The sequence below is a fragment of the Myotis brandtii genome, unplaced genomic scaffold, assembly GCF_000412655.1.
Source record: "Myotis brandtii unplaced genomic scaffold, ASM41265v1 scaffold698, whole genome shotgun sequence".
Classification (NCBI taxonomy): domain Eukaryota; kingdom Metazoa; phylum Chordata; class Mammalia; order Chiroptera; family Vespertilionidae; genus Myotis; species Myotis brandtii.
This window is the reverse complement of record NW_005370731.1, coordinates 344,370-360,960: the sequence shown is the minus strand read 5'-3', so window position 1 is coordinate 360,960 and position 16,591 is coordinate 344,370. Positions and strand designations below refer to the sequence as shown.

The following is a 16,591-nucleotide window of genomic DNA, read 5'->3' as shown; positions in this document are numbered from 1 at the left end:
GAAAATGCTCCCCCCGCCCCTCCCGGCCTTTGGTTCTGGAATCCCTCATCGCCTGGCAACGGGGCCGCGGAACCCCGCAAACACCAAGGGTTTTATAGGAACGGGCAGCGGCGCCGCCGCCGGGTCCCCTCTTTCCCACCTCGGCCTTCCTCCCCGCTCCACCTCCCCGTCTCCAGCGGCCTGTCACCGGGGCCCCGAACCTCCCCCGCCTCCCTCCTGCCCGGTAGCCCAAGATTCAGCCCGTCTGCCAGGTCGGGGGCGGCCGGTCGGCGGCCTTGGATCCCAGGGAAGGGCTGTGGGTGGGAAGGAAAGAGAGGCCCCGGCGACCGGGGGGAGGGGGTTACTGTGGAACTTCCCACCCAGGGAGATTTAAGGCGACGGTTTTTATTTTATTTTATTTTTTTACTTCCCCCTTCCTCCCCAGAGAACTACGAGGCAGGATGGTTCTGTATCTAAAGGCCTGGTTTAAGCCTGGGCCTGGGGAATGAATGGAGTGGGAAGGGTGTGGAGGAAGCCGGCCGGTTTCTCAGCACAGATTCCAACTGTCCCCAGGGGGATGGAAGCCAGTCCCACCAGGAGTAAGGAGAGGAAGGGGAGCGGGCTGTCCCAGGCTGCAGCGTCCTTGAGTGGAGGTTCGGTGAGCATTGGAGGGGGCTCTAGAGGTGGGGGCGAGCCCAAGTAGAGTCTGGCCAGGGCACCCAGACTCCCCCTAAGAGACTCTACCCCCAGCACTAGGCCCTGAGGCCCCAGAGACGGCCCCCCACTTACAGGGCCTTCTGGGCCACATCTCAGGGCCCAGCCCTTCAACTCCTTCAGCCGTGGGCAAACTACGGCCCGCGGGCCGGATCCGGCCCGTTTGAAATGAATAAAACTAAAAAAAAAAAAGACCGTACCCTTTTATGTAATGATGTTTACTTTGAATTTATATTAGTTCACACAAACACTCCATCCATGCTTTTGTTCCGGCCCTCCGGTCCAGTTTAAGAACCCATTGTGGCCCTCGAGTCAAAAAGTTTGCCCACCCCTGCCTTAGATGCAGCAGCCCCCCCACCCCCACCCCACCCCGCAGGAACTCCTAGGCTGAGCCCTCTGATTTTCCCTTCACCAGAAGCCTTCATTATCCCGTTCTGAGGAGTTCCTGGCCCAGATCAGCACAGAACTCACCGATGAGGCCTTGTTTGTTGCTGGCTACCACGTGAACCCTGTGTCCAGCAAGGAAAAACAGATGCAAGACCAAGAGACTCAGATATACAAACGCGGTGATTCCCCCGTGTCGGGACCACTGTGTCCAGAGACCCTCCAATAACTCTAGTTCAGTTCCTGACTCCTTCCCAACCATAGCTGACTTTTCCAGGAATCTGCCCATCTCCCCTATCTCCCCCATCTCAGCCAGACGCCCCCCACTGACCAGTACCCACTCCTCACTGCTAGCTAGGAATCCCCGCAGCCTCCTCCCTAGCCCATCTGTTGGTGGCCATGTACTGAGGGATAGTCCTTTCTCTGACTGGGGCCTCTACTTCCAGAAGTCTTCACCAAGACCCAAGGCACCGACACTTGGTGAGTGAGGCTTCAAGGGAGATGCCCGTTGTCCTGGGGGAAAGATGAGCCTGTAAGGGAAGAGAGTGAGGGTTTGACAACATCCCATCCGGGCAGGGGGATTTTTAAACCAGGCAGCCCTATTCTGTACTGCGCCGACCCTGGAATTCAGAGTTCTCATCCCTCTCCCTTCCCTTCCACCATCTCCAGCTCTGACAGGAACCATGCCTGCACCAAGGCACACCTTCTGCCATCCCGCCGTGACAAGGTATGTACAGGGTCCCCAGAGCACAAGGTCATTCGGTAGTAACCAAATATTTAGGAACTTGGGACACAGAAAAGAATGATACAGTCCTTGCTCTTGTAGAGTTCACAGTTTAGTGTGGGGCCAGTCAAGTGTATGGCCAATTACTATGTAATATGGGTGAGTTCCCGTAACAGAAATGGAAACAGCGAGAAGAGCACTTATCCCTGATCAGTTGGGACAGAAACAAAAGGAATCATGGAGCTTCCTGGAAGAGGTGACATGACAGAAAGAATTATCCAGGGGAGAACATGTTAGTAGGTAGGGGTTATACCAAGTGTCAGGCTTGTGTGAGCAAAGGCACAAAGGTGAGTCTCAGTAGAGTGAGTGTGAGTATATGTGTGTGTGTCTTCCTAGGGCAGGGGAGAGGTGAGACTAGAGTAGTTAAACTGTTGGGAGTATCCAGGCAAGGTAGCCAGGGACTAATCAAGAGAACTTACTAAGATCCTTATGTGTGCTTTATTAAGATCCTTATTTATTTATTTATTTATTAATCCTCACCCAAGGATATTTTTTCCATTGATTATTAGAGCAAATGGAAGTGTGTGTGTGTGTGTGTGTGTGTGTGTGCAGGGGGAGGATACGTCTAAATGAGAGAGACACACCGATTGGTTGTCTCCTGCATACACCACAACCAGGGACCGAGGATTGAACCTGCCACCCAGGTACCTGCCCTTGACCAGGAATCGAATCCGTAACCCTTCAGTGTGTGGGCCAATGCTCTAACCACTGAGAACACTGGCCTGAGCAAGATCCATAGATGTTTTCCTAGCCGAGGAGTCATTGAAGAGATTTGAGCAAGAGCAGTTGGAATTTTAGATTAATCATTCTGGTGGTCAATGGGGAGAGTGAATTGGAAAGGGGACAGACCAGAGGCAGGGAGGCCAGTTAGAAATTATTCCAAGAGACTAAGCTAAAGATGACTAGGTCCTGAATTGTCACAGTGATAGTAGAGATGAAAGCAAGGGCAGATATAAGAAATAAAGACCAACCCAAAGCAATCTGTTTTTAATACAATCCCTATCAAAATACCAATGGCATTTTTCAAAGAACTAGAAGAAATAATCCTAAAATTTATATGGAACCAAAAAGGACTCTGAATAGCCACAGCAATCTTGAGAAAGAAGAACAAAATTGGAGGTATCATGCTACCTGATATCAAACTATACTACAATGTTATAGTAATCAAAACAGCATGGTACTGGCATAAAAACAGACATCAAGATCACTGAAACAGAGAGCCCAGAGATTAACCCATGTCTATATGGTACAATGGAGTAGTGACAAGCTATTCAATAAATGGTGTTAGGAAAACCGGATAGATACATGCAAAAAAATGAAACCAGACTACTCTCACACCAAATACAAGAATAAACTCAAAATGGATTAAAGACTTAAATATTAAGATCTGAAATCATAAACCTCCTAGAAGAAAACAGGCAGCAAACTCTTGACATTGTGCTGAGTAATATATATATATTTTTTGGATATATCTCCGCAGGCAAGGGAAACAAGTAAAAATAAACAAATGGGGTTGCATCAAACTAAAAGTTTTTATACAGCAAAGGAAACTATCAACAAAACAAAAAGACAGACCTATCTGTTGGGAGAAGATATTCACCAAGGATATATTCAATAAGGGGCTAATATCTAAAATGTATAAAGAATTCATACAACTTAACACCCCAAACCCAAACAATCTAATTGAAAAATGAGCAGAAGACCCGAATGGGACATACAGTTGGCCAATATACACATGAAGTCACACTAATCATCAGAGAAATGCAAATTTAAACCACAATGAGATATCACCTCACACCTGTCAGAATGGCTATCATCAGTAAATCAACAAAATGTTGGCCAGGATGTGGAGAAAAGGGAACCCTTGTGCACTGATAGTGGGAATACAGATTGGTGTAGTCACTATGGAAAACAGTATGGAGGTTCCTCAAAAAATTAAAAATAGAACTACGTTTATGACCCAGCAATTGCACTTCTGGGTATTTATACAAAGAAATCAAAAACACTAATTTGAAAAGATATATGCATCCTTGTGTTCACTGCAGCATTATATGGAAACAACCTAAATGTCTGTCAATAGATGATTAGTACATATATACAACGGAATATTACTTGGCCATAAAAAAGAATGAAATCTTACCATTTGCAACATGGATGGAACTAGAGGGTATTATGCTAAGTGAAATAAGTCATTCAGAGAAAGACAAATACCATATGACTTCACTTATATGTGGAACCTAAAGAACAAACTAAATGAACGAATAAAACAGAAACAGACTCACAGTTACAGAGAACAAACTGAGGGTTATCTGATGGGAGGGGTTTGGGGGATTGGTTGAAAAAGGTGAAGGGATTAAGAAGTACAAATTGGTAGTTACAAAATAGTCACAAGGATGTAAATAAAGCACAGCATAGGGAATATAGTCAATAATATTGTAATAAGTATGTATGATGCCAGGTGGGTACTTACCAGGGGGATCACTTTGTAACTTACATAACTGTCACTATGCTGTACACCTGAAACTAATATAAAATAATAATGAATGTCAACTGTAATTGAAAAAAGAAGAAAAATAAAGACCAGGAAGATTGAGTTTGGTAATTGATTAGAAATATTAGCAGGGGCGAAATGCAGAAATCAGATGACGGCCGGGTTTCTGATTTGGGTGATCTAAGTCTGATGTCAGCTCCACAGTCGTTTCCATTTCGGAGTAAAAGCCGAAGTCCTCCAGTGGCTTACAAAGCCCTACATGATCTCTCTCCTCCCACCCATTGTCCCTCCAACCTCATTGCCTAGAACTGCACCCTGGTTTACTGCACTCTTGGTCATGCCAGCCTTCTCGTTCCTCTTGGAGCGTGGACGTCATCCTCCCGCCTTTGAACAGATTGGGTTTGAGGTGCCCACAGAAACTCCAGGTGGAAATACCCTGTGGACAGTTGGAAATATGGCTTCAATCTCATTGAAGCAGTCTAACCTAGGAGGGAGGTGGCATTTGAAAGGTGTACAGTTGCCCTGGGCAGGGTGGGGGTGGTGTACAGCATAAGAAAGAAGAGGGTGCTGCGGATGGAGGCTTGGGGAACCTCTCCTTTTAAGAGATTGGCAGAGTGAGCATTGACCTATAAACCAGGAGGTCACAGTTCGATTCCGGGTCAGGGCACATGCCAGGGTTGTGGGCTCCATCCCCAGTGGTGGGTGTGCAGGAGGCAGATGATCAATGATTCTCTCATTATTAATGTTTCTCTCCCTTCCTCTCTCTGAAATCAATAAAAACATTTAAAAAAAAAAGATTGGCAGAGGGGGAGAGAGGGATTCATGAAGAAGGCAGGAAAGGAACTGATAGTCACCAAATGTTTATTGAGTGTCAATATGTGTCAGATCCAGCAGGCCATGGGAATAGTCATGTCTGACAGAGGCTGCTACTTAAAGGTTCACGACCGAGAGCAGAGGCACATACAGCTCACAACCAGCCCCTCATCTTGTCCTCCAGGATCTGACTCTAGTGCCTGTGGGACATTTGATCTCTCCCAATTGGTGTTGGAAGCAGCTTCAAGTAGCAAACGCCTGGGCCTGAGTAGCTCATTTGCTGTTTACTGGATAGTCTTGTGCAAGTTGCTGTCCTTGCCCCATGTGTCAGATGGGAACCTTGGACACAATGCCCTGTGAGGGCCCTGCCTGCCCATATAGTAGTTTACCTTCCTTTCCTAATGGTGCTTCATTGGGGATTTCATCCCGAGCTAAATAACACCCCTTCATCCACCCGCTGGCCCCTGGTGGTCCCAAGAGACTTTTCCTTATGCTCAAGAAAGAACATGGAAGCTTACAGATCTTCGAATTGCCCCTTGAATTGTAGGGCATTGTAGGTGGTCAAAATACTGAGTGGGGGAATGGATGAATAGATTGGGGAGGGTAAGTAAATGTGCGAATAAATAAATGGTAGATAAATTCATTAGTTTAGTAAGCACTCCCTGTGTGCCAGCACTACTCTAGGAGCTGGAATACAGATGGGAGCCAAATAGAGTGCCTGCCTTCAAGAAGTTTAAATGGGGGTGGGGGTGAGTGATGAGATGGTAGAGACATGGGTGGGTGGGTGAATGAGGGATAGATGGATGGGCAGACAGATGATGAGTGGAAAGATGGATGGGGAATGTTGGGTAGATGTGTGAATGAATTGATGGATGGAAGCAGAATGGTGGGTGGGTAGATAGATGATAGATGGGGAATGGTAGATGGATAGATAGGTGGGGGTAGGGGTTGGATGGATAGGGGAAGAATGGGAGGATAAAAAAAAATGGGCCTTGGATCTAGAGTCACAGCCTCATAAATAAATAAATAAATAAATAAATAAATAAATAGTCACAGCCTCTTTTTCTTTTCTAGGGAGCTCTGCCTAGCAGCTTGGCCTCTGAAGGATGATCCCAACCCCTTTTGGTACTGCTCTCGGCCCCTCGTGCCCTCCCCCCATTCTGTGCCTCTACAACATGCCTCAGAGCTCCTTTCACACTCATTAATCACTTCCAGTCATCACCCCTGAAGCCTCCAGAATGTCCTGGAACCATCACACATCTCTCCACTCTCAGCTGGCAAGGACGCCGCCAGAAAGCCAAGGCTTAAATAAAGAGACAGATCCTTCCCTCCTCCCAACCCTGGCAGTGCTCGGTGTGACTTCTCTGGCATGGAGATGCGGGAGGAGTGGCCTTTCTTTTTCTTTTTCTTTTTCTTTTTTTTGTCGGATGTGTGGACATATTATTGGAGCGGTTTTAATTCAGGGCATTATCAACCTGCTGGCAGAGGTGTGCTCATGGATCCCAACCCAGCCTCCTGGCCAAACTTTAGCACCATAAGGTCCGGGCCTGGTATCTGAGCAGGTCCACTCTTGCCACCTCTGCCACCACAATCAGGCTGTGGTCTCCCCTCTGAGCTTTGGGGTCTCCTGCCGAAGGGAACATATCACGTCCATTACTAGCCAGAGGCAGTTCAGCAGGCTTTGTGGAGTTTTCATTTACATTCCAGTCTGGTCAATACTGTAGCTTCCTGAGGAAGTCAGTTCATACCTCTGAGCCAGTTTCCTTTTCTGAAAATGGGAATAACTGTCCTTGCCTCACAGGGTTAAAAACATGCACACAAGTGCTTAGCACAATGCCTGGCCCAGAATAAATGCCCCAAACTCAGGTTATTATCAAGATCAATTTGCCCCATGTTCTCCTAAAATTCAACCCCCTTTTGAGTATTTCGGTATCCTTTTGAAGGTCCCAAATGTTTAATTGTATTTAAATATACATTTTCAATTAAGTAAAAGCCAATTAATTTAGAAACCCTTTAGACAAACAGGCTAGAGATTCCTTATGTTAAAAGTTAAAGTAGACGCCGAAACCGGTTTGGCTCAGTGGATAGAGCGTCGGCCTGTGGACTGAAAGGTCCCAGGTTCGATTCCGGTCAAGGGCATGTACCTGGGTTGTGGGCACATCCCCAGTGGGAGATGTGCCCCTTCCTCTCTGTAAAAAATTAATAAAATATATTTTAAAAAAAATTAAAGTAGAAATGGACACAGGATACAAAGCAAGCTCACGGGTTATGACATGTGTAAAAAATCAATAAAATATATTTAAAAAAAATTAAAGGAGAAATGGATACAGGATACAAAGCAAGCTCACGGGTTATGACATCTGCAAATATGACCAATACTTGGGAGACCTATAACAGCAGATATATGCTTAAGTGCCAAAATGGTGAGTGGGTGGAGATAGTACATTTGGATACAAAAATTCTCAGGAGGGGGGTAAACATGAGACAAATTGACACCTGTTTGTCTCCTGCCAAACAGTGAGGGAGGAGATGGGACTACTGTCAGTCACCTCCTGGCGAGAAGAGGCTAGAAACAGCAAGCCTTGGTGGAGAGAAAGCTGAGGCCCAGAAGGGACTTGTCCCAGCCGGTCCTCCACAAAGGCTGACCCTACAGCCAGGCTTTTGACCCCTTGACATTGTTCTGAGCCTAGTCTTAGATCCCCCCTCCTCCCCCAATTGTTCCCCTTTCCCCAGCTCTCTCTCCAGAGAGGCCACCATCACCATCTCCAATGCTCAGTGACCCACCTTCCCACACCCCACCAGCCCAGTTACAAATGGTGATTTCCAGTTTATTGCTCAAAAACAAAAATCCAGAAGCAAAGGTGGAGAGACTGTGGGTTGAGTAGATGGCAGGAAGGGCATAGGGGCCTTGTCCTGGCTCCCCCTTCATCCTTCTGACCCTCCAAGCCCAGGGGTTAGGCTGGGGCCAGAGCATCTGGGAAGGGCAGAGCCTTCATGGCCAAGGGAACAGTGGAGCTCTCGGGGGCAGTCCTTATGAGGTACCCTGGGCTGGAGGGGCCCCAGGCATTGTAGTGGAACTGAGTTCCCATGCCAGGATCCAAAAGCCAGTCGGGTGGGGGAAGCCCCTTATTTGGCAACTGAGAAGAGGAGGTTCTGGGTGATAGGATGCTGGTTTATTTACTGTAGGGTCCCCAGGGCCAACAAAGCCCCCTTGTGGGACCAGGAGACTATTTACACAACAGGAAGGAAGGAGCCAGAGACCAGGTCCTGCACTTCTCCCGCCCAGAATGAGGAGGGGAGGGACGTCTGGGTCCTGCAGCCTTAGTCTTGGGGTTCAGATGGAAACTTCATACTCCCGCGTATCCTGGAGACAGAGAGATGGGATCAGTTGCTGGAGTGGGATGGTGGTGGAGGAGGCAGCAACATGGGAGTATGAACACGGGGAAGGGGAAAGAACCTGGACTTTTCAGGTAACATCATTGGTGGTTTGGGCGCCATAGGGTGGAAATGGATATGTTTGGTTCATCCTACAGCATATTAAAAGCACATAAAAATCTGAATTTCTGGATTGTCTTGAACAATTTGGCAATTGGGCCTGTTTCCACTATGGACTAGATGGGGCACAAATTCTCCAATGAGCCAAAGTCCTCACCACTCCCTATTGTTCACACCTGACTTGCTTTGTTCATTGATGTGGCCTTTGTAGGCAGCTGAGTTTGAAATTCCCAAGACAGATTACAGAGACCGTGAGAGAAGGTATGGCGTCCTGGGGGAGCTGGGAGGTGGGCACTCCGGGGGCAGGGGAAGGGCTCACCCCAGCTTCATACAGTGGATTGCTGAAATCTGACTCCACGGTGATGGGGCTGTAGGAATGGGAGCCCGAGAAGCCGAAGAGGGATTTTCCCTGCAGCCTGGGAAGGGAGGAGATGGAGAGGCTTATAGAGAGGTGAGCCCCCAACCCCACTTCACCCACCAGGCAGGCAGGCAGGATGCCCGCCCCGCCACAGCTCCCTGAGATGGTACTTACTTGGTGTAGTATATGTAAACGCCACAGCCGAGGACAATGACCAAGCCTAGGGGCAGCAGGATGGCCAAGGCGAGGTTCCCTCCCTCCAGCTGTCTTGATGGGTCTGTGGTCTGGGTCACTGGTGGGAGGAGGAGAGGTCATTGAGCTGGGGCTGGGCCGAGCCCTGGGCTCTCCCAGCCTCCTGCCCTGGACCCTGAACCCTGGGCCTCACCCCTCCGGGGCCTGGCCTCCTGCCCCCAGCCTCTGCCTTGCCCTCCCGACTCAGCCAGGCCTGGGTCTCCACCTGTGCCCTCACTGACCTTCCAGTTTTCGGTTGTCCTGGAGCTCCTCATAGGCCACTGCAGGGAGAGGAGGGGGAGGGGACGGGGTCTGAGCCAGGGAGGGAAGGAGGCTGGGTAGAGGCGGGAGCCCAGTGGGGCTGGGCTGGACAGCTTGGTTCTCTCTGCCCGATGCTTAACCTAAGCTTTGTCTTTCTCTTGGTGGGGGAGAGGGAGGAGGAGTCAGGGCAGGGCCTTCTTCCTCCCCCTGCAGACCCCTTGAAGTTCCGGGATCCTAACCCTGGGCAGTCTAAACCATCCAGGTCTGTAGAATTTTCAAAAATAGGGAAACTGAGACCTTTCTAGAGGACAAGAGACTTCCAAACCAAAGCCCCTTCTACTACATCCCTTAGGATCATTTCATGACCGTGACTCCCCAGGACTTCTGGGTGAGAGCCCACAGGAGGTGAATGGGGAGCTCGGCAGGGTTACCATTGGTCTCAAATTTGCTACCTGACTTTCTCAGCCCTGTCACTCCCCAAACACTGCTATGTCCCTCCTTCCCTGCCTGCCCAGGCACCTTTGCAGAGTGGGGGTTGGCTGGTCCACTGTGAGGGGTGGCCGGGCACACAGGTGATGGTGACCTCGCCGATGAGCTCGAAGCCCTCATAGCAGAAAAAGCGCAGAGACTCGCCAGCCTGGTAGTGATGCTTGTACAGCGTCTGATAGCCATTCTCTGGCACCCCTGGGTTCAGGCACGGCTCGTACTTCACTGCAGGGAACATGTCAGTCACATGCCAGTTGCACTGCTGAGCAAGCCACCCAGCCATCCTTCCCAGGTGTCCCCCGACTCACAGGCGCACTTGGGGACCCGGTCACTCCACTTGGGTGTGCCTGTGTCCCGGCTGTAGCAGGTGAGGACGGCGGCTCCCTCTAGGCTGTACCCCGGCAGACAGCGGTACTGGACATGGGAGCCAACAGGGAAGCCAGCGTCCGAGGTGGTACGGTGCCCATTGGTGATCTCACCAGGATCAGCACAAGTCATGACTGTTGGCAAGAGGGCAAAGTCAAGGGGAGCTCGTGCCTTAAAAGACCTCCCAGCTCAGGGCTAGGAGATGCCTGAACCCCCTACTTCCCACTATTTCCTCAGAATGAATGGAGCAGGAGTTGGAAAAACTTATAATTCAATGCGTTTTATATTTCTGGCTTCTTCGGGAACACAGTGATTGGGGCAACCTAGGCCCCATCTGAGGATAAAATGTTAAATATTTAACCACTGCACTGAGCATACCAGCTAAATCCCCGCAATATCAGCCCTGCATGGCAGCTCATGGGCAGAACAGCAGCTGCCCGCCGGCTCCTCTCCCTCAGCATTCCCAGCCCGCTCACTGCTCACTAACAGTGTCTGCCTGGCCCCTGCAGGTGTTGAGTTTACAACCTTGTGGAAGAGTCATAATCACAGCCATTTCTTATGTACAGACTTGTGCAAGGCATCCTGCTAAATGTTTACAAACATGATATATACTCTGATTAAAAACAAACAAACAAAAACACAGGAAAAAAACCTCACCCTGGCCTGTGTTTCTCAGAGGTTAGAGCGTTGGCCCGAGGACCAAAGGTTCTCAGGTTTGATTCACTTCCCAGCTGGGGCAAGTGTGGGAGGCAACTGGTCTATATGTCTCTTACATCAATATTTCTCTCTCTCCCCCTCCTCCTCCACTGTCTCTGAAAATTCAATGGAAAAATATCCTAGAGTCAGGATTAAACAACAACAAGAAAAACTTGATATATACTCTGATCATCCTGAGAGGTCAATATCACTGTCATTTGCCTTGGGGCCCAGGGCTCAGGGCAGTCAAATGATTAGCGCACAGTCACTCAGGGAATGGCAGAGCTGGAACCACTCAGGGGCACAGCTGTGGAGCACTGGGCTGAAATTCAGAGATTTGGGTCTCAGCTCAGCTTCAGGCTCAGTGTGCCTCTTTGGGCAGATTCCCTCTTGAGCCTGGAGCAGCCGGGCTAGGCCTACCCACTCTGGACCCTGCCTCCATCCTTTTCTGTCCCTGTCCCTGTCCCTGTCCTGTCTGGGAAGCTGTGTCAACTAGACTTGTGTCCAATCCAAATCTGGCCTCCTGAAACTTACGCTCATGGGCCCCACCAGTGCCCCCAAGGGCCAGGTAGAAGACCTACAATCCCTTATTCTAGTAACAGGCCGCCCCAAACTGGGAGAAAGTGACAGGATGCCACCCCTTTTTGCTCTTCTAAAAGATAAAAACTCCCAGCTCCTTTATTTATTTATTTTTAAAGTGTGTTGTTGTTGTTGTTTTAAAATATGTTTTTATTGATTTTTTTTAAAAGGGAGAGGGAAAGAGATGGAAACATCGGTCAGGTGCCTCCTGCATGCCCCGTACTGGGGATCAAATCCAAAACTCAGGCATGTGCCCGACCAGGAATCAAACAGGTGACCTCTCGGTTCATGGAACAATGCTCAACCAACTGAGCCACACCAGCCCGGCTCCAAGCTCCTTTAAATATCACCGCTTCTGCCCTGGCCGGTTTTGCTCAGTGGATAGAGTGTTGGCCTGCGAACTGGAGGGTCCTGGGTTCGGTTCCGGTCAAGGGCACATGCCCGGGTTGTGGGCTCCATCCCCAGTGGGGGACTTGCAGGAGGCAGCCAATCCATGATTCTCTCTCATCGTGGATGTTTCTATCTCTCTCTCCCTCTTCCTTCCTCTCTGAAGTCAATAAAAAATATATTAAAAAATAATAAAAAAATAAATAAATATCACCGCTTCTGTGAAATGTCCTGCCTCTTCCCTGGGACAAATAACGCCCCCCTCTTCCCACAGCCCTTCTTCGTACTTACAGCAGCTATTACTTACTGTTACAGCACCAGGCAGTGTGTGAAAAACTTCATTTGCTCTTCACAACCCCCTATTCCTACTTCACCGGTGGGAAGCCAAGGCTCAGAGATGTTAAGTACCTGGGTTACCACCCTGTAATATCCTGAGTTGTTTAACTAGCTGTCCCTCCCTCAGACTGTGAACTCCATCAGGGTAGGGAGGGCCCCCAACCCCTCTGTGTAACCCCAGCCCAAATCCAGCATGGGGCTTCACTGACTGCCTAGGCCCTAGCAACGTGACTCCCTGTAATGTCAAAGGCTGGGGGCTGAGACACTGGCGCAGGACCTAGAACAGGAAGCGAGTAACCAAGCACTGATGGGGCGGGGCCATGGAGGGTAGAATTAACTAAGAACAGTGGAGGGGCCTTGGAAAGATGAGGCAGGACCCAGAGGAAACGGGGTCGGAGACCAGAGCAGTGCCAGAGAGAGGGAGGCGGCCCGAGAGGATGAGACTGAGGTCCAGAGGGCAGTTTCGGGCACCAAAGGGCATAGGGCGGAGCGCCCCAGAGGGAAGGGACGGAACCTGGACAGGATAGGGGCGGGGACAAAGGCCGGAGGCGGGGCGCAGAGGGAAGTGGGCGGGGCCCAGCCGAGCGTGGAGCCCAGAAGGGCAGGGGCGGGGCCGGGAGAGGACGGGGCGGGGCGGGCTCACTCTTCTGGCAGGCCGGCGGGGCTGCGCTCCAGGACAGGTCCCACTGGCAGGTGAGGATGTCGGAGCCGAGCAGCTCGTAGCCCGGTTCGCACTGATAAGTAAGCACTGTGCCCCGGATCAGGTCCCCGTGGGAAGCCGTCCTCCAGCCCCACTCCGGAGGTGGCAGCTCGGGGCACGTGTCGTTCCTGGGGACCTCTGCGGTGTAGAGACAGCGAGTTCAGAGGCTGCCCTGAGACCAGGGCACCCGTCCAGCCTCGTGGGGCCTCGCTCCTGCTGGAACCCTGCCCATCTGGGGACCCCAGACCTCGGTACCTTTGAAGTGCAACACGAAACCCTGGCCCAGGCCCGGGTTTGGGGGCCCGGGCGGTGCCTGGAACTGCAGCGTGAGATCAGGCCCAGAGGAGAGGAGGCGGCGGCGCGGTTGAGGTCCCCGCAGCTGGGCCAGGACTCGGGCGCTGGGACCGTCCCCGTCGAACAGTGTCAGCATGTCCCCTTCGCGCACATTCAAGCTGCAGGGAGTAGGACCAGATATGGAGGCTGGACTACGATCCCATCCGTCTGGCCCCTCCTCAGTCTTGGCCAATTACGGGCTTCTCTATGCTGGTCTCTCCAGGTTCCACTAGTTCTGCGGCTCCTCGTGCTCTTGATCATCCCGCCCAACTCCAGGCCCCGCCTGAGGACCGGCTTTTGGCCACGCTCACTTCCGGTTCTGTCCAGTCCCATTAACTACCTCATATCAAGTCAGCTCACTGCACTCTCCTTACACCCACTTTAGTTCTGTTGGTGCTGCAACAACTTGGGCCTGGGTCCTGGGGATCTGCTCCGGGGTGGCCTCAGAAACAGCCCCAGTGGGAGATTCCAGACCAGATGCCCTTTCCCACAAAAGCCCGGAGGAAGGCCCTTTGTCCAAGACTGGCTGACTAGCGGTGTGTACCCAGGTCTACCTGACCCCCACACCCCCGTCAGGAACCTTTAGTCTCCTCATTCACCAGACCACACATTCACCCAGTCCTGGGTAGACACAGGAGCTACCAGGCTGGGGGTGCAGGCTAGTGTGTTGTTACACTACAGTTTGCTGAGCCCACACCCATCGCATCCTCTGCGGCACCCAAACCTACATCTCAACTTGGAGCAAGATGCGCTTCTCCTCCTGGACATGGAGGCCCCACACGCAGTCCTGGCCGGGGCTATAGCTCTGGGGCCAGTCTGGAGAGAGGACCACACCAGCCGGCTCCGACAGCTCCCCTCCGCACATGGCTAGGGTAGAAAGGGTGTCAAAGTCAGGACCCAGGTGGGCATGTAGTCTCCATTTCACCACAATCCTCACCACTCCCAACTGTATGCACCAGACGCCTCACGGGTTCCCTGCTACCTGTTTTTTTTCTTGCCACCCCTAGTCCTGCTGCATCCAATCCCCAGCCCTGCTCTTAATTAACCCTGCCCACTCTCCACCCAGTCCACCATTTCGCCCAGCTCCACTTCTAGCTGTTGGAGACATTTGGGTTGTGACCCCTGGATTCTATAACAAGCCCACCAATCATTTAGTTCTGAAAACTAAGTCTCTGAAAGGGACAGAGATTACCCAAGGCCTGCGTTTATTAGGTTTGGGTATGCAGGTCTCCGTGAATGGCCTTCCTAGGATTCCCAGCTCGGGGGGTAGTCTGTAGACTGAAGGTCTTACTGGGATATGGAAGGCTCACCCTTGCAGGCTGGCTCGGAGTCATTCCAGTGGGGTTCTGTGGGATCCACACATTCGATGGCATTGGGGGGACCTGGGGGCTCCAAGGCATATCCTGGGAGGCATGAGAAGGTAGCCAGCGCCCCTGGGCGGTACTCAGGGTCTGTGGTGGTGACATTGCCGTGTGCCAGGAAGGGGGCGAAGCAGCGATCTTCTTCAAAGGCTGAGGAAGAGTCAATCACACAAATTAAGCATTAGGACAGGCCTCAAGGGGTCTCAATCGGGAACTTGGGCTGAATTCAAGTGTTGTTTGGCCACTCAGTGGGCTGCTTAAAATTAAATGCCTTTGGACTTAGCTTTCACTCTCCAGTTTCCCTAAAACCCTAACAGTTCTCCTTCGTACATTGATGTTACCTCCCCAGCCTCTGGAGGGAAGCCCCTAGGCAAGTCAAATCCTAGCCACCGTTCTACAGATGAGGAAACTAAGGTCCACAGACAAAAAACCAAACTTGCCCACGGTCACACAGTAGGGCAGTGGCAGAACCAAGTCTGAAACCCAGGTTGCTTGAGTACCAGCCACAAACACTTGCCTCTGGAAATTGCAAAGGAGGGGGGTGGGACCCTGCCCCAGGACACTGGCTCATGGAGGTGTGTTCTCTTCTCAAGAATAACTGTTGGATTCTGATAAGCCCTGATGGTCCATGCTGGGCTGGCACCCAAAAGTGCAGCTGACACAAAAGCTGTGTGTTGACTTTGGACTAAGTCAGGAAAATGAACATTTGTAGAGCATTTTTGTTTTCCCACCTGACCATACCTTGGCTGCAAAATTCTCTGAGCTAAGATGTCGATACCTGTGATACCGAACAGGAGTCTGACACTCCTGAGTCAGCAGTGGCCCACACTGTGGGGGCAGGCCTCCAACCTGGGCATGCTCCTTGCACTCTCAGAATAGAACATGCAATTTATTTTGTAGATTCACTGTCTATCTCACTGTTACTTAACCTTATAAGGTATCATGGCCAAATCCTACACATCCATTAGGGTCCAGAGCCAATTCCATTTCTCTGATTCTCAGAAATGAAATGAATCAACCCTTTGATTCATTTCATTTCTGAGCACTTCACTTTCTTTGTCTCTCTCCTGCTACTATTTGCACAAATCCTCTGCTACAGCCACACTGAAATTCTGTTTCCCAAACATGCCTTTCTCTACCTCTTTACCATTGTTCACACTGTTCCTTTCACCCGAAACATTAATTCCCAATTTATCTCCTTTAAAATTATCTCCATCTGTAAGGCCCAGCTCAAATGCCCCTTCTCCCATGATAACTGACCTCCTTATTTCTACCAGTCCAGCATCCAATCCCCCTTCCTTCTGGCACACATGCCTCCCCCACTTCCAGTCCATCAGGTTCAGTTGGGGCCAAGGAGGGATGGCCTCGTGATGTGGATCTGCCAATCTGGCCCTAGCTATGGCGATTGGCTCAGGCATAGGCATATGACCTAAGCCAGGCCATCAGAACATTTCCTGGCATTTTTCGCTGAAGCCCTTGGGAAAGTGGTATGCTTGCTCTCTTTTTGATGGAGTTGCTAAGTTGGTAGTATGTTAATTTGGCACTGCTGGGTTCACCACAAACTGAGTGCTGGAGAATGAAGCCAACACAGAGGAAAGAACCGAGAGGTTAAGGTAACTGGTCCCTTGGCTGTGCACCTGGATCCAGCCATATATGAAGCTTAAATAGAAAAGGCCACCTCATGAAATCAGAAAGGGTCCATATGAAGGGATCCTTGTCGTTTTGGGTGGGGAGGCAAGTCAGGTTTCAGGAATCCAAACACGGAGATGAGCAGGGATAGAGTATGTGCTTGTGACTGTGTGTGGGCATCAGGAAGAGGGGAAGGCACAGGGGTTGG

At 50.7% G+C, this 16,591-nt stretch overlaps 1 protein-coding gene across 4 annotated transcripts in view; it reads right to left on the bottom strand.

Annotated features, from left to right (window-relative positions):
- Nucleotides 1-7,977: 7,977 nt before the first annotated feature.
- SEZ6L2 (seizure related 6 homolog (mouse)-like 2) overlaps nt 7,978-16,591 on the bottom strand; it is a 23,684-nt gene continuing 15,070 nt past the window's right edge. For 3 of the 4 annotated variants that reach the window (XM_005882007.2, XM_005882004.2, XM_014529842.1), the window contains exons 9-18: nt 14,704-14,904; nt 14,122-14,260; nt 13,316-13,512; nt 13,004-13,198; nt 10,305-10,496; nt 10,030-10,221; nt 9,492-9,530; nt 9,193-9,310; nt 8,980-9,076; nt 7,978-8,529 (exon numbers count right to left, since the gene is read on the bottom strand). In XM_005882007.2, the coding sequence (XP_005882069.1) occupies nt 8,500-8,529; nt 8,980-9,076; nt 9,193-9,310; nt 9,492-9,530; nt 10,030-10,221; nt 10,305-10,496; nt 13,004-13,198; nt 13,316-13,512; nt 14,122-14,260; nt 14,704-14,904 (1,400 nt within the window). In that variant the 3' untranslated portion in view covers nt 7,978-8,499. The remainder of the gene's footprint in view (nt 8,530-8,979; nt 9,077-9,192; nt 9,311-9,491; nt 9,531-10,029; nt 10,222-10,304; nt 10,497-13,003; nt 13,199-13,315; nt 13,513-14,121; nt 14,261-14,703; nt 14,905-16,591) is intronic. The other variant, XM_005882005.2, reaches the window with a different exon arrangement.